Source organism: Colius striatus, unplaced genomic scaffold (genome assembly GCF_028858725.1).
Source record: "Colius striatus isolate bColStr4 unplaced genomic scaffold, bColStr4.1.hap1 scaffold_156, whole genome shotgun sequence".
NCBI classification, from domain to species: Eukaryota; Metazoa; Chordata; class Aves; order Coliiformes; family Coliidae; genus Colius; species Colius striatus.
The window spans coordinates 10734-34127 of NW_026908446.1; the positions used below are offsets into that span (position 1 = coordinate 10734).

General features: G+C 56.3%; 1 protein-coding gene across 2 annotated transcripts; it reads right to left on the reverse strand.

The window, feature by feature from the left end:
• Positions 1 to 1602: 1602 nt before the first annotated feature.
• Positions 1603 to 23179, reverse strand: LOC104550949 (neuroblast differentiation-associated protein AHNAK). Of its 2 annotated transcripts, XM_062019769.1 has the most exons (4): positions 23029 to 23179; positions 22118 to 22293; positions 14569 to 19701; positions 1603 to 12930 (listed from the first exon to the last, which is right to left on the reverse strand). In XM_062019769.1, the coding sequence occupies exons 1-4, from the start codon at positions 23177 to 23179 to the stop codon at positions 1705 to 1707; spliced, it is 16686 nt and encodes a 5561-aa protein (XP_061875753.1). In that variant the 3' UTR covers positions 1603 to 1704. The 2 variants fall into 2 exon arrangements, with proteins under 2 accessions (XP_061875753.1, XP_061875752.1); XM_062019768.1 differs by having other exon boundaries at positions 1603 to 19701.
• Between the last annotated feature and the right edge of the window lie 215 nt (positions 23180 to 23394).

Below are 23394 nucleotides of genomic sequence, written 5' to 3' on the forward strand. Positions count from 1 at the left end.
GGGGTTTTTTTCCCCTCATATAAAATGGAATAAGAAAGAAACATTAAAAAAACACCCAAATCTCATAAAAATGGGACAAAATCACTGGGTTTTCCTTTGATTTTTGTGGCGGGGGGGGGGGGGGGCTTTTTCCTCTGGTTTTGGGGGTATTTTGGGGTTTTCCCTCTGATTTTGGGGAGTATTTTGCTTTTATCTCTCTGATTTGGGACATATTTTCCTTTTATCCCTCTGATTTTGGGTGTTTTCCTCTGATTTTGGGGCCACTTCAAGTATTTCCCTCTGATTTTGGGGTTATTTTGCTTTTATTCCTCTGATTTTTGGGTGTTTCCCTCTGATTTTGGGGTCATTTTGCTTTTATCCCTCCCATTTTGGGGCTATTTTGGGTGTTTTCCTCTGATTTGGGGCATATTTTGCTTTCATCCCTCTGATTTTGGGGCCACTTCAAGTATTTCCCTCTGATTTGGGGTCATTTTGCTTTTATCCCTCTGATTTTGGGGCTATTTTGGGTGTTTCCCTCTGATTTTGGGGTCATTTTGCTTTTATCCCTCCCATTTTGGTGCTACTTTGGGGTTTCATCTGATTTTTGAGGCTACTTTGGGTGTTTTCCTCTGATTTTGGGGTTATTTTGCTTTTGTCCCTCTGATTTTTGGGTGTTTCCCTCTGATTTTGGGGTCATTTTGCTTCTATCCCTCTGATTTTGAGGCTATTTTGGCCGTTTCCCTCTGATTTGGGGGTTATTTTGCTTTTATCCCTCTGATTTTGGGTGTTTCCCTCTGATTTTGGGGTCACTTTGCTTTTATCCCTCCCCTTTTGGGTCTGTTTTGGGTGTTTTCCTCTGTTTTTGAGGCTATTTTGGGTGTTTCCCTCTGATTTTGGGGTCATTTTACTTCTATCCCTCCCGTTTTGGGTCTGTTTAGGGTTTTCCTCTGATTTTGAGGCTACTTTGGCCATTTCCCTCTGCTTTTGGGGTCACTTTGCTTTTACCCCTCCCCTTTTGGGGCTGTTTGGGGCATTTTCCTCCGCCTTTGAGCCCCCTTGGAGGCTTATTTTGGTTGTTTCCCCCCCTCCTCCAAACACCAAACCCGCCACCCCCCAGCAGCAGCCTCCAGCCGGATGATTTGAGTGTCAAACACGTGAATCCTGGAGCAGATTCCCCAGGGAACCCGATTCCTTTCCCCCCCTCCCTGGTCCCCTCCCCTTACGCAACCCAAGCTGGCGGCTGCTTTGGATCCAGCCCCGTGGCAGGAGCTCAACAAACAGCCACACAGCTCAGGGAACAGGGAGGAGGGAAGAGGAGCAGGGCAGAAAGGACATTTCTGAGCTTTTCCCCCACCACAACTTCCAGCCCCATCAATAAAACCCCCCTAAAAGGATTCCAACGAGCGAGTAGGGAAAGAATGGGGTTAAACCCCCCCCAAAACACACAAACCCAGCCTCTTGTCCATAAAAATCAGCAGGGAAACAGGAGGGGGGAGGGAAAAAGGCAACAAAACCAACCAGGAATATCCAAAGTAGCTGGTGAGGAAAGGCTTGAAGCTCTGAGCGTGTCATGCACAAGCTGCAGGCTGGAAGCAGCCCCCCAGGGCGACTCCCCTCGAACCATTGTCTATACAAAAACCCCCCTTTCCCACCCCAAAACCTGGGCTGCAGGGAGGGAGGGGGCAGCAACTCCACTTGGTATATACACAGGCACTTGTGTCCAGCTCATTCCTTCTTGGTGGCCACGCTGAGCTCCAGCCCGGGCAGGCGGAGGCCGCCCCTCGTCGCGCTCTCGCCGCTGGAGGACGAGGACAGACGAGACTTTTTGGAGGCCAGGCTTTGGCTTTTCCCTTCTTCATCGCTCCCTGTCACCTCATAAGAACCTTTAGACTTGGAACCAATCCCCCCAAACGTCCCAAACTTGATCTTAGCCTGTTTGGCTTTGTCAGAGTCGGGCTCCGGGCTTGGGCCGTGGGACGAGCGTTCGTCGCTGAACGAGGACGAGCGGTGTCGTGGCTTCTTGCTCTTGAAGAGGGAAAACTTGCCCCTGGTTGCTTCTCCTCCTCCTTCCAGCTCTCCCTCTGTTGACCCCAGGCTTGCTTTGGAGCTCTTCAGGTCACCCTTGGAGCCCGAAACGGAGCCAGAAGCCTCTGGGGAGCCGCCGCTCTTCCCTTTCTGCTTGGAGAAGTTGAACCTGGGCATTTTGAGTTTGGGTTTCTTCAGCCTGACGTCGGTGTCTTCCAGTCCCTCCAGCTCCTGAAGGTTGGCATCCAGGGCAGGGAACTCCACATCCACCCCCATCTCCCTGCCCTTCACCTCAGGCTCTGCAAACACAAACTTGGGCATCCTCAGCTTGGGGAAGGACACTTTGCCCAGGTTGCATTCGGGGCTCCCTCCTCCAAGCCCTCCTTTGGGGCCACTCAGGTGGAACGTTCCTCCTCCTCCTCCTCCTCCTCCTCCTCCTCCAACCTTGGGCCCTTTGACATTGAGGTTCAACCCTGAGGTGGGAGCCTCCAGCTGGATGTTCCCTCCAGGTTCTTTCAGCTCTACCCCAGCTCCTTCCACGTTGATTCTTGGTCCTTTCAGCTTCAGGTCAACGTCTGGCCCAGCAACACCAAGAGGCTGCAGCTCAACTTTGGGCCCTTTCACTTCCATCCCTGAGCCCTTCAGGCCTCCTTTCACTTGGGGACCTTCCAAGGCCATGCCCACCTCAGCTCCATCCCCACCAGGACTGGAAACCCCAAACTGGGGCAGTTTGAGGGACGGGAGTTTGATGGTGCCCCCCAGGATCTCGAAGCTGCCGTCGGCCAACGACGCTTTGGGGGGTTTCACGTCGAGTTCTCCTTTCAACTTTGGTCCTTTCAGGTTTCCATCCAAATCTGGGGGGGAAACATCCAAGGAGGGTCCTTGGAGATGGAGATTGGCACCGCCTGGACCTTTGGCCTCCAGCTCAGGAGCCTCCAGCGTGGGCGACTTGAGCTTGGGCAGCTTCACTTTCCCTCCCAACCCTCCCACCTCGAGACCTGGAGCATCCAAACTGACTTTTGGCCCTTCCACATGACCAGAGAGATCCAGATCTCCTCTGAGTTTTGGTCCTTTCATGTTTCCATCAAGATCAAGCCCAGAGATCTGGAGCCCTGGGAGCTGGACGTCAACCGAGGGGCCACCGACGCTTCCCCCCACGCTGGGCCCTGACAGCTCCACGTCTGGCAACTCCACACCCACTTTCCCTCCTTTGGGGAGTCTCAGTTTCCCTTCAGGACCTTCCAGTTCTACTCCAGGAACACCAACATCACCCTTGAGTTTTGGTCCTTTCACGCTCAGGTCCATGGTGGGACCGGCCACGGTGGGACCAGCCACGGTGGGACCCTTCAGCTCACCCTCCACCTTCCAATCCCCTCCCCCCCCAGCAACATGGAACTTGGGTGTCTTCAGGTTCACATCAGGAGCTTCCACATCCAGATTTGGGCCTGAAACCTCCACCCCTGGCCCTTTGAGCTCCCCCTCGAGTTTGGGGCCCGACCCTGCCACCTCCCCCTTGAAACGATGCGATTTCAGGTCAAACTCCACATCTGGGAAGGAGATTTTACCAAACATGGGTTTCTTCCCTTTAGGGGACTTGGTGGTGTCCCCTTTGATGGCCACCTCAGGCCCAGCCACGGCCACATCCAGCTCAGGAGCCCTCGGGGCCTCCAGCTCCGCGCCCGCCGCGCTCACCTCAAAGCCACCTCTCCTCCCTTTCACTTTGGGGCCACTCACGTGGAGTTTGGGCATCTTGAACTTGCTTTTCTTCCCTTTCCCACCAAGGTTGAGCTCAGGTGACTCCACGTTCAGCTCAGCCTCGGGTAAATCCACCTCAGCCTTGGGGCTCTTCATCCCAAAGCCAAACTTGGGCTTCTTCACCTTGGCCACTTTGACTTCTGGCCCTTCCACGTTCACATCAGGACCTTCCACATCGACCTCGGGGCTCCTCACCCTGAATTCAGGCCCTTTGAGTTGGATTTCGGGCCCTTTGAGGTCACCTTCCAGCTTTGGGGCCGAGAGGTCGAAGCCTCCCTTGCTTTTGTGGCCCTTCAGACTCAAGTCGATGTCGGGCATCGAGATCTTGGGCACGTTGACGTGCACCTCGGGCAGCTTCACTTTGGGGCCTTTCACTTTGCCCTCTGGCACTTCCACGCTCACATCTGGGACGTCCACATCCAGCCTGGGGCCTGAGAGATCCACCTCAGCCTTGGGCAGGTTCACATCCACCTCAGGACCTTCTCCTTTGAAGCCCAACTTGGGCAGCTTCATCTTGGGCAGCTTCATTTTCCCCTCCAGCCCATCGACATCGAGCTCTGGGCCCTCGATGTCAACTTTGGGACCCTTGATGTCAACTTCAGGGCCCTTGAGGCCTCCCTCAAGCTTGGGGCCATGGAGGTCAGCATCACCCTTCAGCTTCAGGCCCTTCAGGTTCAAATCGATGTCAGGCATCGAGATTTGGGGGGTCTTGATGTGCATCTCGGGCATCTTGAACTTGGGGCCCTTCAGCTTCCCCTCAGGACCCTCCAGCTCCACATCTGGAAGATCAATATTGACTTTGGGGCCCTTGATGTCAACCTCTGGGCCCTTCAGGTCACCTTCCAGCTTGGGCACAGACACATCCACGTCTCCCTTCACTTTGGGGCCCTTCAGGTTGAAGTCCACGTCAGGCATCGAGAACTTGGGAGCCTTGATGTGCATCTCGGGCATCTTGAACTTAGGACCCTTTATCTTCCCCTCTGGACCTTCTACATCAAGCTCTGGGCCTTGAATATCAACCTTGGGGGCAGAGACCTCGATGTCCCCTTTGGGCAGGGTCACATCCACCTCTGGGCCTTCTCCTTTCAGCCCAAACTTGGGCATCTTGAACTTGGGCATCTTGAACTTCCCCTCAGGGCCGTGAATGTCCACGTCAGGGGCCTCAATGTCAACTTTGGGACCTTTAATATCCAGTTGAGGGCCCTTCAGGTCACCTTCCAGCTTGGGCACTGACACATCCACGTCTCCCTTCACTTTGGGGCCCTTCAGGTTGAAGTCCACGTCAGGCATCGAGATCTTGGGGGCTTTGAAGTGCATCTCGGGCATCTTGAACTTGGGGCCCTTCAGCTTCCCTTCAGGACCCTCCAGCTCCACATCAGGCAGATCAACATCCACTTTGGGGCCCTTGATGTCGAGTTCAGGAGCTTTTAGGTCACCTTCCAGCTTGGGCAGTGACACATCCACGTCTCCCTTCACTTTGGGGCCCTTCAGGTTGAAGTCCACGTCAGGCATCGAGATCTTGGGGGTCTTGATGTGCATCTCGGGCATCTTGAACTTGGGGCCCTTCAACTTTCCCTCAGGACCTTCCAACTCAACGTCAGGCAGATCAACATCCAGTTTGGGGCCCTTGATGTCCACCTCTGGGCCCTTCAGGTCTCCCTCCAGCTTGGGCAGTGACACATCCACGTCTCCCTTCACTTTGGGGCCCTTCAGGTTCAGATCAAAGTCAGGCATCGAGATCTTGGGGGTCTTGATGTGCATCTCAGGCATCTTGAACTTGGGACCCTTTATCTTCCCCTCTGGACCTTCCACATCCAACTCTGGGCCTTCAATGTCCACCTTGGGAGCAGAGACCTCGATGTCCCCTTTGGGCAGGGTCACATCCACCTCTGGGCCTTCTCCTTTCAGCCCAAACTTGGGCATCTTGAACTTGGGCATCTTGAACTTCCCCTCAGGGCCGTGAACGTCCACGTCAGGGGCCTCAATGTCAACTTTGGGGCCCTTGATATCAACTTCAGGGCCCTTCAGCTCTCCCTCCAGCTTGGGCACAGACACATCCACGTCTCCCTTCACTTTGGGGCCCTTCAGGTTGAAGTCCACGTCAGGCATCGAGATCTTGGGGGTCTTGATGTGCATCTCGGGCATCTTGAACTTGGGGCCCTTTATCTTCCCCTCTGGACCCTCCAGCTCGACATCAGGGAGGTCAACATCCACTTTGGGACCTTTGATGTCAACCTCAGGACCTTTCAAGTCACCTTCCAGCTTGGGCAGTGACACATCCACGTCTCCCTTCACTTTGGGGCCCTTCAGGTTCAGGTCAATGTCAGGCATCGAGATCTTGGGGGTCTTGATGTGCATCTCGGGCATCGAGAATTTGGGCCCTTTGACTTTGGCATCCACGTTGAGCTCAGGAGCCTCCACAGCTACACCTGGGCCCGAAATGTCCAGGTCTCCCTTGGGGAGGTTCATGTCCACGTCCACACCCTCCCCTTTAAAGCCTGGCATGGAAAACTTGGGCATCTTGAACTTGGGCAGCTTGAACTTCCCCTCAGGGCCGTGAACGTCCACGTCAGGGGCCTCAATGTCAACTTTGGGACCCTTGATGTCAACTTCAGGACCTTTTAGGTCACCTTCCAGCTTGGGCACTGAGACTTCAACATCCCCTTTGACTTTGGGGCCCTTCAGGTTGAAGTCCACGTCAGGCATCGCGATCTTGGGGGCTTTGAAGTGCATCTCGGGCATCTTGAACTTGGGGCCCTTCAACTTTCCTTCAGGACCTTCCAGCTCCACGTCAGGCAGATCAACATCCAGTTTGGGGCCCTTGATGTCCAGTTCAGGAGCTTTTAGGTCACCTTCCAGCTTGGGCACAGACACATCCACATCTCCCTTCACTTTGGGGCCCTTCAGGTTCAGATCAAAGTCAGGCATCGAGATCTTGGGGGTCTTGATGTGCATCTCGGGCATCTTGAACTTGGGGCCCTTCAACTTTCCTTCAGGACCTTCCAACTCAACGTCAGGCAGATCAACATCCACTTTGGGGCCCTTGATGTCAACCTCAGGACCTTTCAGGTCACCTTCCAGCTTGGGCACAGACACATCCACGTCTCCCTTCACTTTGGGGCCCTTCAGGTTCAGGTCAATGTCAGGCATCGAGATCTTGGGGGTCTTGATGTGCATCTCGGGCATCTTGAACTTGGGGCCCTTCAGTTTCCCTTCTGGACCTTCAATGTCCAGCTCTGGACCCTCAATGTCCACCTTGGGAGCAGAGACCTCGATGTCCCCTTTGGGCAGGGTCACATCCACCTCTGGGCCTTCTCCTTTCAGCCCAAACTTGGGCATCTTGAACTTGGGCATCTTGAACTTCCCCTCAGGGCCGTGAATGTCCACGTCAGGGGCCTCAGTGTCAACTTTGGGACCCTTGATGTCAATGTCTGGGCCCTTCAGGTCTCCTTCCAGCTTGGGCAGTGACACATCCACGTCTCCCTTCACTTTGGGGCCCTTCAGGTTCAGATCAAAGTCAGGCATCGAGATCTTGGGGGCCTTGATGTGCATCTCGGGCATCTTGAACTTGGGGCCCTTCAGTTTCCCCTCAGGACCTTCCAACTCAACATCAGGAACATCAACATTGACTTTGGGGCCCTTGATGTCAACCTCAGGACCTTTCAGCTCTCCTTCCAGCTTGGGCACTGACACATCCACGTCTCCTTTCACTTTGGGGCCCTTCAGGTTGAAGTCCACGTCAGGCATCGAGATCTTGGGGGCTTTGAAGTGCATCTCGGGCATCTTGAACTTGGGGCCCTTCAACTTTCCCTCAGGACCCTCCAGCTCCACGTCAGGCAGATCAACATCCAGTTTGGGGCCTTTGATGTCCAGTTCAGGACCCTTCAGGTCACCTTCCAGCTTGGGCACAGACACATCCACGTCTCCCTTCACTTTGGGGCCCTTCAGGTTGAAGTCCACGTCAGGCATCGAGATCTTGGGGGCCTTGATGTGCATCTCGGGCATCTTGAACTTGGGGCCCTTCAGTTTCCCTTCTGGACCTTCCAACTCTACATCAGGAAGATCAACATTGACTTTGGGACCTTTGATGTCAACCTCAGGGCCCTTCAGGTCTCCCTCCAGCTTGGGCAGTGACACATCCACGTCTCCCTTCACTTTGGGGCCCTTCAGGTTCAGGTCAAAGTCAGGCATCGAGATCTTGGGGGCTTTGATGTTCAGTTCAGGCATTTTGAAGTGAGGACCCTTCAGCTTCCCCTCAGGTCCCTCAATCTCCAATCCAGCCCCTTCAACATCCAACTTGGGACCTGAAACATCGAGTTCTCCTTTGGGAACCCCAACATCCAGCTCTGGGCCTTCAACTTTCCCCCCAGACACCCCAAACTTGGGCATCTTGAACTTGGGCATCTTCAGTTTCCCTTCAGGCCCATGAAGATCAACCTCAGGAGCTTCAACGTTGACTTTGGGGCCTTTGATGTCCAAGGAGGGACTTTTCAGTTCCCCTTCCAGCTTGGGGCTGGACAGATCCACCTCTCCTTTCACTTTGTGGCCTTTGAGGTGCAGCTCCACGTCTGGCACCGACACTTTGGGTGAGGAGATGCTCAGGAAAGGCATTTTAAACTTGGACCCTTTAGATTTGGCCTGAACATCCACTTCAGGAGCCTGGACATCGACTTTGGGGCCAGACAGCTCCACCTCAGATTTCTTCAGCTTCACATCAACCTCAGGGCTTTGCACTTTAGGACCAGAAAAGCCAAATTTGGGCAGTTTAAACCTTGATTTTTTAGCTTTGCCTTCCAGGTCGAGTTTGGGGCCTTCAACATCAACTTCTGGCCCTTTAATGTCCACTTTGGGGCCTTTCAGCTCACCCTCGAGTTTGGGAAGAGAAGGGTCAAAGTCACCTTTGACTTTGGGGCCTTTGAGGTTCAGGTCAATGTCTGGCATCGAGATCTTGGGGACGTTCAATTGGATCTCGGGCTTCTTGAGTTTGGGGCCTTTCAGTTTCCCTTCTGGACCCTCCAGCTCCACATCAGGAACATCAACCTTTGGACCTGAAATGTCAACGTGGCCTTCAGGGAGATTCACATCCACCTCTGGGCCTTCTCCTTTCAGCCCAAACTTGGGCATCTTGAACTTGGGCATCTTGAACTTCCCCTCAGGGCCGTGAACGTCCACGTCAGGGGCCTCAATGTCAACTTTGGGGCCTTTGATATCCAGCTCTGGGCCTTTCAGCTCTCCCTCCAGCTTGGGCAGTGACACATCCACGTCTCCCTTCACTTTGGGGCCCTTCAGGTTGAAGTCCACGTCAGGCATCGAGAACTTGGGGGTCTTGATGTGCATCTCGGGCATCTTGAACTTGGGGCCCTTCAACTTTCCTTCGGGACCTTCCAACTCTACATCAGGGAGATCAACATTGACTTTGGGGCCCTTGATGTCAACCTCTGGGCCCTTCAGGTCACCTTCCAGCTTGGGCACAGACACATCCACGTCTCCCTTCACTTTGGGGCCCTTCAGGTTGAAGTCCACGTCAGGCATCGAGATCTTTGGGGCTTTGAAGTGCATCTCAGGCATCTTGAACTTGGGGCCCTTTATCTTCCCTTCTGGACCTTCTACATCCAACTCTGGGCCTTCAATGTCCACCCTGGGAGCAGAGACCTCGATGTCCCCTTTGGGCAGGGTCACATCCACCTCTGGGCCTTCTCCTTTCAGCCCAAACTTGGGCATCTTGAACTTGGGCATCTTGAACTTCCCCTCAGGGCCGTGAACGTCCACGTCAGGGGCCTCAATGTCAACTTTGGGGCCCTTGATGTCAATGTCTGGACCCTTCAGATCTCCCTCCAGCTTGGGCACAGACACATCCACGTCTCCCTTCACTTTGGGGCCCTTCAGGTTGAAGTCCACGTCAGGCATCGAGATCTTGGGGGCCTTGATGTGCATCTCGGGCATCTTGAACTTGGGGCCCTTCAGCTTTCCCTCTGAACCTTCCAACTCAACATCAGGAACATCAACATCCAGTTTGGGGCCCTTGATGTCAACCTCTGGGCCTTTCAGGTCACCTTCCAGCTTGGGCAGTGACACATCCACATCTCCCTTCACTTTGGGGCCCTTCAGGTTCAGGTCAATGTCAGGCATCGAGATCTTGGGGGCCTTGATGTGCATCTCGGGCATCTTGAACTTGGGACCCTTTATCTTCCCCTCTGGACCTTCAATGTCCAACTCTGGACCCTCAATGTCCACCTTGGGGGCAGAGACCTCGATGTCCCCTTTGGGCAGGGTCACATCCACCTCTGGGCCTTCTCCTTTCAGCCCAAACTTGGGCATCTTGAACTTGGGCATCTTGAACTTCCCCTCAGGGCTGTGAACGTCCACGTCAGGGGCCTCAATGTCAACTTTGGGACCCTTGATGTCAATGTCTGGACCCTTCAGATCTCCCTCCAGCTTGGGCAGTGACACATCCACATCTCCCTTCACTTTGGGGCCCTTCAGGTTCAGATCAAAGTCAGGCATCGAGATCTTGGGGGCCTTAAAGTGCATCTCGGGCATCTTGAACTTGGGACCCTTCAGTTTCCCTTCTGGACATTCCAGCTCAATGTCTGGAGCCTCTAAATCCAGCTCTGGACCTTTCAGGTCACCTTCCAGCTTGGGCACAGACACATCCACGTCTCCCTTGACTTTGGGGCCCTTCAGGTTCAGATCAAAGTCAGGCATCGAGATCTTTGGGGCCTTAAAGTGCATCTCGGGCATCTTGAACTTGGGACCCTTCAGTTTCCCCTCTGGGACCTCCAGCTCCACATCAGGAACTTCTACATCCACTTTAGGACCTTTGATATCCAAATCTGGGCCTTTCAATTCACCCTCTAGTTTTGGGACAGACACATCCACGTCTCCCTTCACTTTGGGGCCCTTCAGGTTCAGATCAATGTCAGGCATCGAGATCTTGGGGGTCTTGATGTGCATCTCGGGCATCTTGAAGTTGGGGCCCTTCAGCTTCGCTTCTGGACACTCCAGGTCAACATCAGGCACATTAATATCGACTTTTGGGCCCTTAATATCTAGTTCAGGACCCTTCAGGTCACCTTCCAGCTTGGGCAGTGACACATCCACATCTCCCTTCACTTTGGGGCCCTTCAGGTTGAAGTCCACGTCAGGCATCGAGATCTTTGGGGCCTTGATGTGCATCTCGGGCATCTTGAACTTGGGGCCTTTTATCTTCCCTTCTGGACCTTCCAACTCAACATCTGGCAAATCAACATTGACTTTGGGGCCCTTGATGTCCACCTCTGGGCCCTTCAGGTCACCTTCCAGCTTGGGCAGTGACACATCCACGTCTCCCTTCACTTTGGGGCCCTTCAGGTTCAGGTCAATGTCAGGCATCGAGATCTTGGGGGTCTTGATGTGCATCTCGGGCATCTTGAACTTGGGGCCCTTGATTTTCCCCTCTGGACCTTCCACATCCAACTCTGGGCCTTCAATATCCACCTTGGGAGCAGAGACCTCGATGTCCCCTTTGGGCAGGGTCACATCCACCTCTGGGCCTTCTCCTTTCAGCCCAAACTTGGGCATCTTGAACTTGGGCATCTTGAACTTCCCCTCAGGGCCGTGAACGTCCACGTCAGGGGCCTCAATGTCAACTTTGGGGCCTTTAATGTCCAGCTCAGGGCCCTTCAGCTCTCCCTCCAGCTTGGGCAGTGACACATCCACGTCTCCCTTCACTTTGGGGCCCTTCAGGTTGAAGTCCACGTCAGGCATCGAGATCTTTGGGGCCTTGATGTGCATCTCGGGCATCTTGAACTTGGGGCCCTTCAGTTTCCCCTCAGGACCCTCCAGCTCCACATCAGGGAGATCAACATCGACTTTGGGGCCTTTGATGTCAACCTCTGGGCCTTTCAGGTCACCTTCCAGCTTGGGCAGTGACACATCCACGTCTCCCTTCACTTTGGGGCCCTTCAGGTTCAGATCCACGTCTGGCATCGAGATCTTTGGGGCCTTAAAGTGCATCTCGGGCATCTTGAACTTGGGGCCCTTCAGCTTCCCCTCAGGACCTTCCAACTCAACGTCAGGCAGATCAACATCCAGTTTGGGGCCCTTGATGTCCACCTCTGGGCCCTTCAGGTCTCCCTCCAGCTTGGGCAGTGACACATCCACATCTCCCTTCACTTTGGGGCCCTTCAGGTTCAGGTCAATGTCAGGCATCGAGATCTTGGGGGTCTTGATGTGCATCTCGGGCATCTTGAACTTGGGGCCCTTTATCTTCCCCTCTGGACCTTCAATGTCCAACTCTGGACCCTCAATGTCCACCTTGGGGGCTGAGACATTGATGTCCCCTTTGGGCAGGGTCACATCCACCTCTGGGCCTTCTCCTTTCAGCCCAAACTTGGGCATCTTGAACTTGGGCATCTTGAACTTCCCCTCAGGGCCGTGAATGTCCACGTCAGGGGCCTCAATGTCAACTTTGGGACCCTTGATATCAACTTCAGGACCCTTCAGGTCTCCCTCCAGCTTGGGCACTGACACATCCACGTCTCCCTTCACTTTGGGGCCCTTCAGGTTGAAGTCCACGTCAGGCATCGAGAACTTGGGGGCCTTGATGTGCATCTCGGGCATCTTGAACTTGGGGCCCTTTATCTTCCCCTCTGGTCCTTTGATGTCAATGTCAGGGGCCTCAAGTTCAACCTTTGGACCTTCCAAATCAGGAGCAGAAACTTCCACGTCTCCCTTCACTTTGGGACCCTTCAGATTGATGTCTGGCATCGAGAACTTGGGGGCTTTGATGTGCATCTCAGGCATCTTGAACTTGGGACCCTTCAGTTTCCCTTCGGGACCTTCCAACTCAACGTCAGGCAGGTCAACGTCAACTTTGGGGCCCTTGATGTCCAGCTCTGGGCCCTTCAGGTCACCTTCCAGCTTGGGCACAGACACATCCACGTCTCCCTTCACTTTGGGGCCCTTCAGGTTGAAGTCCACGTCAGGCATCGAGATCTTGGGGGCTTTGAAGTGCATCTCGGGCATCTTGAACTTGGGGCCCTTCAGTTTCCCCTCTGGACCTTCCAAGTCAACATCTGGCAAATCAACATTGACTTTGGGGCCCTTGATGTCCAGCTCTGGGCCCTTCAGGTCACCTTCCAGCTTGGGCACAGACACATCCACGTCTCCCTTCACTTTGGGGCCCTTCAGGTTCAGATCAAAGTCAGGCATCGAGATCTTGGGGGCCTTGATGTGCATCTCGGGCATCTTGAACTTGGGGCCCTTCAGTTTCCCCTCAGGACCTTCCAACTCAACATCAGGGAGATCAACATCGACTTTGGGGCCTTTGATGTCAACCTCAGGACCTTTCAGGTCTCCTTCCAGCTTGGGCACAGACACATCCACGTCTCCCTTGACTTTGGGGCCCTTCAGGTTCAGATCCACGTCAGGCATCGAGATCTTTGGGGCCTTAAAGTGCATCTCGGGCATCTTGAACTTGGGACCCTTCAGCTTCCCCTCAGGACCTTCCAACTCAACATCAGGAACATCAACATCAACTTTGGGGCCCTTGATGTCAACCTCAGGACCTTTCAGATCTCCCTCCAGCTTGGGCACTGACACATCCACGTCTCCTTTCACTTTGGGGCCCTTCAGGTTCAGATCAATGTCAGGCATCGAGATCTTGGGGGTCTTGATGTGCATCTCGGGCATCTTGAACTTGGGGCCCTTTATCTTCCCCTCTGGACCTTCAATGTCCAGCTCTGGGCCTTGAATATCAACCTTGGGGGCAGAGACCTCGATGTCCCCTTTGGGCAGGGTCACATCCACCTCTGGGCCTTCTCCTTTCAGCCCAAACTTGGGCATCTTGAACTTGGGCATCTTGAACTTCCCCTCAGGGCCGTGAACGTCCACGTCAGGGGCCTCAATGTCAACTTTGGGACCTTTGATGTCAACTTCAGGGCCCTTGAGCTCTCCCTCCAGCTTGGGCACAGACACATCCACGTCTCCCTTCACTTTGGGGCCCTTCAGGTTGAAGTCCACGTCAGGCATCGAGATCTTTGGGGCCTTGATGTGCATCTCGGGCATCTTGAACTTGGGGCCCTTCAGTTTCCCTTCAGGACCCTCCAGCTCCACATCAGGGAGATCAACATCGACTTTGGGGCCTTTGATGTCAACCTCTGGGCCTTTCAGGTCACCTTCCAGCTTGGGCAGTGACACATCCACGTCTCCCTTCACTTTGGGGCCCTTCAGGTTCAGATCCACGTCTGGCATCGAGATCTTTGGGGCCTTAAAGTGCATCTCGGGCATCTTGAACTTGGGGCCCTTCAGCTTCCCCTCAGGACCTTCCAACTCAACGTCAGGCAGATCAACATCCAGTTTGGGGCCCTTGATGTCCACCTCTGGGCCCTTCAGGTCTCCCTCCAGCTTGGGCAGTGACACATCCACGTCTCCCTTCACTTTGGGGCCCTTCAGGTTCAGGTCAATGTCAGGCATCGAGATCTTGGGGGTCTTGATGTGCATCTCGGGCATCTTGAACTTGGGGCCCTTTATCTTCCCCTCTGGACCTTCAATGTCCAACTCTGGACCCTCAATGTCCACCTTGGGGGCTGAGACATTGATGTCCCCTTTGGGCAGGGTCACATCCACCTCTGGGCCTTCTCCTTTCAGCCCAAACTTGGGCATCTTGAACTTGGGCATCTTGAACTTCCCCTCAGGGCCGTGAACGTCCACGTCAGGGGCCTCAATGTCAACTTTGGGACCCTTGATATCAACTTCAGGACCCTTCAGGTCTCCCTCCAGCTTGGGCACTGACACATCCACGTCTCCCTTCACTTTGGGGCCCTTCAGGTTGAAGTCCACGTCAGGCATCGAGAACTTGGGGGCCTTGATGTGCATCTCGGGCATCTTGAACTTGGGGCCCTTTATCTTCCCCTCTGGTCCTTTGATGTCAATGTCAGGGGCCTCAAGTTCAACCTTTGGACCTTCCAAATCAGGAGCAGAAACTTCCACGTCTCCCTTCACTTTGGGACCCTTCAGATTGATGTCTGGCATCGAGAACTTGGGGGCTTTGATGTGCATCTCAGGCATCTTGAACTTGGGACCCTTCAGTTTCCCTTCAGGACCTTCCAACTCAACGTCAGGCAGGTCAACGTCAACTTTGGGGCCCTTGATGTCCAGCTCTGGGCCCTTCAGGTCACCTTCCAGCTTGGGCACAGACACATCCACGTCTCCCTTCACTTTGGGGCCCTTCAGGTTGAAGTCCACGTCAGGCATCGAGATCTTGGGGGCTTTGAAGTGCATCTCGGGCATCTTGAACTTGGGGCCCTTCAGTTTCCTCTCTGTACCTTCCAAGTCAACATCTGGCAAATCAACATTGACTTTGGGGCCCTTGATGTCCAGCTCTGGGCCCTTCAGGTCACCTTCCAGCTTGGGCACTGACACATCCACGTCTCCCTTCACTTTGGGGCCCTTCAGGTTCAGGTCAATGTCAGGCATCGAGATCTTGGGGGTCTTGATGTGCATCTCGGGCATCTTGAACTTGGGGCCCTTTATCTTCCCCTCTGGTCCTTTGATGTCAATGTCAGGGGCCTCAAGTTCAACCTTTGGACCTTCCAAATCAGGAGCAGAAACTTCCACATCTCCCTTCACTTTGGGACCCTTCAGATTGATGTCTGGCATCGAGATCTTTGGGGCTTTGATGTGCATCTCAGGCATCTTGAACTTGGGGCCCTTCAGTTTCCCTTCAGGACCTTCCAACTCAACGTCAGGCAGGTCAACGTCAACTTTGGGGCCCTTGATGTCCAGCTCAGGGCCCTTCAGCTCTCCCTCCAGCTTGGGCACAGACACATCCACGTCTCCCTTCACTTTGGGGCCCTTCAGGTTGAAGTCCACGTCAGGCATCGAGATCTTTGGGGCCTTAAAGTGCATCTCGGGCATCTTGAACTTGGGACCCTTCAGCTTCCCCTCAGGACCTTCCAACTCAACATCAGGAACATCAACATCAACTTTGGGGCCCTTGATGTCAACCTCAGGACCTTTCATATCTCCCTCCAGCTTGGGCACTGACACATCCACGTCTCCCTTCACTTTGGGGCCCTTCAGGTTCAGATCAATGTCAGGCATCGAGATCTTGGGGGTCTTGATGTGCATCTCGGGCATCTTGAACTTGGGGCCCTTTATCTTCCCCTCTGGACCTTCAATGTCCAGCTCTGGGCCTTGAATATCAACCTTGGGGGCAGAGACCTCGATGTCCCCTTTGGGCAGGGTCACATCCACCTCTGGGCCTTCTCCTTTCAGCCCAAACTTGGGCATCTTGAACTTGGGCATCTTGAACTTCCCCTCAGGGCCGTGAACGTCCACGTCAGGGGCCTCAATGTCAACTTTGGGACCTTTGATGTCAACTTCAGGGCCCTTGAGCTCTCCCTCCAGCTTGGGCAGTGACACATCCACGTCTCCCTTCACTTTGGGGCCCTTCAGGTTGAAGTCCACGTCAGGCATCGAGATCTTGGGGGCTTTGATGTGCATCTCGGGCATCTTGAACTTGGGGCCCTTCAGTTTCCCTTCAGGACCCTCCAGCTCCACGTCAGGCAGATCAACATTGACTTTGGAACCTTTGATGTCAACCTCTGGGCCCTTCAGGTCACCTTCCAGCTTGGGCACTGCCACATCCACGTCTCCCTTCACTTTGGGGCCCTTCAGGTTCAGGTCAATGTCAGGCATCGAGATCTTGGGGGTCTTGATGTGCATCTCGGGCATCTTGAACTTGGGGCCCTTCAGCTTCCCCTCTGGACCTTCCACATCCAACTCTGGGCCTTCAATGTCCACCTTGGGAGCAGAGACCTCGATGTCCCCTTTGGGCAGGGTCACATCCACCTCTGGGCCTTCTCCTTTCAGCCCAAACTTGGGCATCTTGAACTTGGGCATCTTGAACTTCCCCTCAGGGCCGTGAACGTCCACGTCAGGGGCCTCAATGTCAACTTTGGGACCCTTGATGTCAACGTCTGGACCCTTCAGCTCTCCCTCCAGCTTGGGCAGTGACACATCCACGTCTCCCTTCACTTTGGGGCCCTTCAGGTTGAAGTCCACGTCAGGCATCGAGATCTTTGGGGCTTTGATGTGCATCTCGGGCATCTTGAACTTGGGGCCCTTCAACTTTCCTTCAGGACCCTCCAGCTCCACATCAGGGAGATCAACATCCAGTTTGGGTCCTTTGATGTCAACCTCAGGGCCCTTCAGGTCACCTTCCAGCTTGGGCACTGCCACATCCACGTCTCCCTTCACTTTGGGGCCCTTCAGGTTCAGATCCACGTCTGGCATCGAGATCTTGGGGGCTTTGATGTTCAGCTTTGGCATCCTGAACTTGGGGCCTTTCCATTTGCCTTCTGCTCCTCCCACCTCCAGCTCTGGCCCCTCCACATCCACCTTGGGACCTTCCACCTCTACTTTGGGGCCTTGGAGATCTCCAGAGACCTTCAGGCCAGAAGCATCCAGCTCTCCTTTCACTTTGGGGCCTTTCAGCCCCAGACCCACGTCTGGCAGCGACACTTTGGGCGTCTGGACGTTGAGTTCGGGCATCTTCAGCTTCACACCTTTCCCTTTTGGCCCTTCCACGTCCACTTTGGGGCCAGGAACCTCCACCTCAGCCTTTGGGATGGTGACATCGATGCCAGGACCGTCCCCCTTCAGCCCTGGCACCCCAAACTTGGGCATCTTCAGCTTGGGCATCTTGAGTTTGCCCTCAGGGCCGTGGAGATCCACGTCTGGTGTCCCAACATCAACTTTGGGGCCATGGATGTCCAACCCAGGTGCTTTCAGCTCCCCTTCCAGTTTTGGGGAGGACACATCCAGGTCTCCCTTCACTTTGGGGCCTTTCAGACTCAGGTCAACGTCAGGCAGCGAGATCTGGGGGGTCTTGATGCCCATCTCAGGCACCTTCACCTTGGGGCCCTTCAGTTCTGGCCCTTTGATGTCCACACTTGGCAAGTCCACGTCCACTTTGGGGCCAGGAACCTCCACCTCAGCCTTTGGGATGGTGACATCGATGCCAGCACCTTCTCCCTTCAGCCCTGGCACCCCAAACTTGGGCATCTTCAGCTTGGGCATCTTGAGTTTGCCCTCAGGGCTGTGAAGGTCCACATCTGGTGTCCCAACATCAACTCTGGGGCCATGGAGCTCCAGTTCAGGAGCCTTCAGGTCAACCCCAACCTTGGGGGTGGCAACTCCCACGTCACCTTTCACGTGGGCACCTCCCAGCTTCAGATCCACCTCGGGCACCTTCACCTTGGGGCCCTTCAGTTGGCCTTTTGGCCCTTCCAAGTCCACACTTGGCAAGTCCACGTCCACTTTGGGGCCAGGAACCTCCACCTCAGCCTTTGGGATGGTGACATCGATGCCAGGACCTTCCCCCTTCAGCCCTGGCACCCCAAACTTGGGCATCTTCAGCTTGGGCATCTTGAGTTTGCCCTCAGGGCCGTGGAGATCCACGTCTGGTGTCCCAATGTTGACTTTGGGGCCATGGAGGTCTCCATGGGGGAGGTCCACGCTGAGCTTGGGGCCTTGAAGGTTGAGCTCAGGCCCTTCCAAGGTTGAGTTGGAGACATCCAGGTCTCCCTTGAGCTGAGGCCCTTTCACCTTCAGGTCAAACCCTGGTGTGGAGACCTCAGGTCCCTTCCAGGAACCCTCCAGCCTCTCAACTCCAAGCTCAGGAGCTTTGGCATCCACCTTGAGGCCCTTCCAGCCCAGTCCTCCCTCTCCAGGGGTGGGGATGGTCACCTCTCCCTTCCCCTCGACCCCTTTCAGGTGCATTTGGACGTCTGACAGCGAGATCTGAGGCTTCTCCACCTTCTTGAACGTGGGGCCTTTCCACTCTCCTTTGCTGGTGGCATCAGGAAGCTCCATCTCAACCCTGGCAGGTCCCACCTCAACTTTTGGGAGCCCCATTTCCACCCCAGGCCCTTCCCCTGCCAAAGCTGAGGCACTGAACTTGGGGAAGCTCAAGTGTGGCAGCTGGATCTTCCCCTTCCCACCAGCAACATCCACTTTGGGTCCTTGGATGGTGCCTCCAGGAAGCTCCAGCTCAGGGGTGGCAGAGTCCATGTCCAGTTGAGGGCCTTGGGCTTGGGTTGAAGGAACCTTCATGGTTGAACCCTTCAAGGCCACATCCAGTTGAGGGCCTTGGGCTTGGGTTGGAGGAACCTTCATGGTAGAACCCTTCAAGGCCACATCCAGTTGAGGGCCTGAAGCTTGGGTTGAAGGAGCTGAGGCTTGTGGCCCCTTGAGCTGGATGGATGAGGAGCCCACAGGGTGGGTTTGAGCTTTGAGGTCGGATCCTGACCCAGAGAACCCAAATTTGGGCATTTTCATGGCTGGGATCTTGACCTTCCCCATGGCCAAGGTTGGGTTTGGCAGAGCCACGTCCACACTCCCCTTTCCCTGGGCACAAACGTGGCCTTGGCCATCCCAACTGGGCTCCTGGAGGTGGAAACTTCCCTCTGGGCTCCCTGGTTGTCCATTGGCCTCCAGTCTGGGGGTCCCAGGGAGCCCCCAGCCCATGGGGCCATGGCTGAGCTGAACCCCCCCGTGCTGCTGGAGCCCAGCTGGGAGCTCAAGGTCTCCCCTCAGCCCTGGGCCGTGGAGGCTGAGGCTGGGGGGCTCAGGGGAGGCTCCTGGGCCGTGGAGGCTGAGGCTGGGGGGCTCAGGGGAGGCTCCTGGGCCGTGGAGGCTGAGGCTGGGGGGCTCAAGGGAGGCTCCTGGGCCGTGGAGGCTGAGGCTGGGGGGCTCAAGGGAGGCTCCTGGGCCGTGGAGGCTGAGGCTGGGGGGCTCAGGGGGGTCTCTGTGGCTCACATCCAGGGTGAAGGGGGTGAGCTTGCGGGTCACAGTGATGGTTCTGCTCTGGGTCTCCCCCTCGGCTCCTTCGTCCCCCTTCAGCCGGGGCTTGATCTTGGTGGTGTAGATGCGCTGGTACTCCTCGTCATCCCCGCTCTGCCCGGCACAAACAGCCTCCTTCAGCCTCTCCTGCCTCCTCCTCCTCTTCCTCCCTCTCCCTCCTCCTCCTCCCTCCTCATTTTCCTCACCTTCCTTCCTCCTTCTCTCCCCCTCCCTCCTCCTTTTCTTCCTCCCTCTCCCTCCTCCTCCCCCTCTTTCCTCTTTCTCTCCTCCTCTTCCTCCTCCTCCCTCCTCCTTTTCCTCCCCTTCTCTCCTCCTCTCTCTCTGTCCTCCTTTCCTCCCCCTCCCTCCCCCTCTTCCTCCCTCTCCCTCCTCCTTTTCTTCCTCCCTCTCCCTCCTCCTCTTCTCTCTCTCTCTCCCTCCTCCTTTCCTCCTCTCCCTCCTCCTCCCTCTCCTCCTCCTCCTTTTCTCCCTCTCCTCCTCCTCCTTTTCTCCCTCTCCTCCTCCTCCTTTTCTCCCTCTCCTCCTCCTCCTTTTCTCCCCTCTCCTCCCTCCTTTTCTTCCCCTTCCTTCCTCCTTTCCTCCCTCTCCCTCCTCCTCCTCTCCCTCCCCCTCTCTCCTCCTGATCTTGGTGGTGTAGATGCGCTGGTACTCCTCGTCATCCCCGCTCTGCCCGGGCACAAACAGCCTCCCTCAGCCTCTCCTGCCTCCTCCTCCTCTTCCTCCCTCTCCCTCCTCCTCCTTTTCCTCCCCCTCCCTCCTCGTTTTACTCCCTCTCCTCCTTTTCTCCCCTCTCCTCCCTCTCCCTCCTCCTTTTCCTCCCCTTCTCTCCTCTTTTCTCCCTCTCCCTCCTCTTCTCTCCCTCCTCCTTTTCTCCCTCCCCCTCTCTCCTCCTGATCTTGGTGGTGTAGATGCGCTGGTACTCCTCGTCATCCCCGCTCTGCCCGGCACAAACAGCCTCCTTCAGCCTCTCCTGCCTCCTCCTCCTCCTCTCCCTCCTCCTCCTCTTCCTCCCTCTCCCCTGCTTCCTCCTCCTCCCTCCTTGTTTTCCTCCTCTCCTCCTTTTCTCCCCTCTCCTCCCTCTCCCTTGTCCTTTTCCTCCCCTTCTCTCCTCTTCTCTCTCTCTCTGTCTTCCTTTTCTCCCCCTCCCTCCTCCTTTTCTTCCTCCCTCTCCCTCCTCCTCCCCCTCTCTCCTCTCCCTCCTCCTCTTCCTCCCTCTCCCTCCTCTTCTCTCCCTCCCCCTCTCTCCTCCTGATCTTGGTGGTGTAGATGCGCTGGTACTCCTCGTCATCCCCGCTCTGCCCGGCACAAACAGCCTCCCTCAGCCTCTCCTGCCTCCTCCTCTTCCTCCCTCTCCTCCTCCTCCTCCTCCTCCCCTCTCTCCTTCTCATTTCACTCCCTTTCCTCCTTTTCTCTCTCTCCCTCCTCCCTCTCCCTCCTCCTTTTCCTCCCCTTCTCTCCTCCTCTTCTCTCTCTCTGTCCTCCTTTTCCTCCCTCTCCCTCCTCCTTTTCTTCCTCCCTCTCCCTCCTCCTCCCCTCCCTCCTCCTTTTCCTCCCTCTCCCCCTCTTCATCCCTCCTCCCTCTTCCCTCTCCCTCCTCCTCCCTCCTCTTCATCCCTCCTCCCCCTTTCTCCTCCCTCTCCCTCCTCCTCCTCCCTTTCTCCTCCCCCTCCCATCTCCCTCCTCCTCCTCCCTCTCCCTCCTCCTCTTCATCCCTCCTCCCTCTTTCTCCTCTTCCCTCCTCTTCATCCCTCCTCCCTCTTTCTCCTCTTCCCTCCTCTTCATCCCTCCTCCTTCTCCCTCCCCTCTTCATCCCTCCTCCTCCCCTCTTCATCCCTCCTCCCCCTCCCCTCTCCCTCCTCCTCCTTCTCCTCCTCTTCATCCCTCCTCCCTCTTCCTCCTCCTCCCTCCTCTTCATCCCTCCCCCCTCTCCCTCCTCCTTCTCCTCCTCTTCATCCCTCCTCCCTCTTCCTCCTCCTCCCTCCTCCTCCCTCCTCTTCATCCCTCCTCCCTCCTCCTCCTCCTCCCTCCTCCTCCTCCTCCTCCTCCCTCCTCTTCATCCCTCCTCCCTCTTCCTCCTCCCTCCTCTTCATCCCCTCCTCCCTCTTCCTCCTCCCTCCTCTTCATCCCTCCTCCCTCTTCCTCCTCCCTCCTCTTCATCCCTCCTCCCTCTTCCTCCTCCCTCTCCCTCCTCTTCATCCCTCCTCCCTCTTCCTCCTCCCTCTCCCTCCTCTTCATCCCTCCTCCCTCTTCCTCCTCCTCCCTCTCCCTCCTCTTCATCCCTCCTCCCTCTTCCTCCTCCTCCCTCCTCTTCATCCCTCCTCCCTCTTTCCTCCTCCCTCTCCCTCCTCTTCATCCCTCCTCCCTCCTCTTCATCCCTCCTCCCTCCTCTCCATCCCTCCTCCCTTTCTCCTCCTCCCTCCTCCTCCTCCCTTTCTCCTCCCTCTCCCTCCTCCTCCTCCCCTTCATCCCTCCTCCCCCTCCCCTCCCCGCGAGGCGCGGCGCCGCTCACCAGCAGGATCTCGGGGCTGCGGTCGCCCCCGGCGCCGTGCCCTGAGCCCGGGGCCGCGTCCCCTTTGCGCGCCAGGCGCAGCCCCAGGGTGCGATGCCCGACGCTGCTGAGCAGCTGCCGAAGCTCCCCCGACTGCACGTTGTCGAAATACACCGTGGCGCTCACGATCTGGTCCCCTGGGGGGAGGGAGGGGGAGGGAGGGGGAGAGTTAGTGGAGGGAGCATCAGCCCCCACCCAGTGGTGAGCCCCCTGCACCCCTGTGCTGGTCCTGCCGCTGGGGGCTGCGGGGGGCTGGGCGGGAGGGGGGAGGGAGGGAGAGGAGGGAGGGATGGAGGGAGGAAGGGAGAGGAGGGAGGGATGGAGGGAGGAAGGGAGAGGAGGGGGAGAGGAGGGGGAGAGGAGGGGGAGAGGAGGGGGAGAGGAGGGGGAGAGGAGGGGGAGAGGAGGGGGAGAGGAGGGGGAGAGGAGGGGGGAGAGGAGGGGGAGAGGAAGGGGAGAGGAAGGGAGAGGAAGGGGAGAGGAAGGGGAGAGGAAGGGGAGAGGAAGGGGGAGAGGAAGGGGAGAGGAAGGGGAGAGGAAGGGGAGAGGAAGGGGAGAGGAAGGGGAGAGGAGGAAGGAAGGACAGAGAGGATGAAGATGAGGAGAATGACCTTCCCAGGTGGCAGAAACACCCAGAAAAGCCCCATTTAGGAGTGTTTCTCCCCCAAAAGCCCCCCCCAGCACCCACCTTCCCTTATGACACCCCCTCCTCAGCCCACCCCCACTGCCAAGGAGATGCTGGAGCATCATCACCAAGGAAGAGGAGGATGAAGAGGAGGAAGATGAGGAGAAGGAGCTTCCCAGGTGACAGAAACACCCAGAAAAGCCCCATTTAGGAGTGTTTCTCCCCCAAAACCCCCCCCAGCACCCACCTTCCCTGACCACCCCAGTCCTGGCAGCGGGGGAGTTCTGCTGCACGCGCTTGACGAAGACGCCGGCGTCCGTCTGGTCGATGGTGATGCCGTGGCAGCCGCTGCCCCAGTCGGGCAGCAGAACCTCCCTGGTCTCCTCCTCACGCTCCATCTGCAGCACCAAACAAGCCCAGGCTCAAATCAAGGGGGGGAAGGGACACAGGGCACTGTCTCAGCCTCTTGCATGAGCTTTGAGGGGTGTCCAGAGCACAAACAGCCTCTGCACAAGCTTGGAGGGGTGTCCAAGGCTCAAACAGCCTCTGCACAAGCTTGGAGGGGGTGTCCAGGAGCTCAAACAGCCTCTGCACAAGCTCTGAGGGGTGTCCA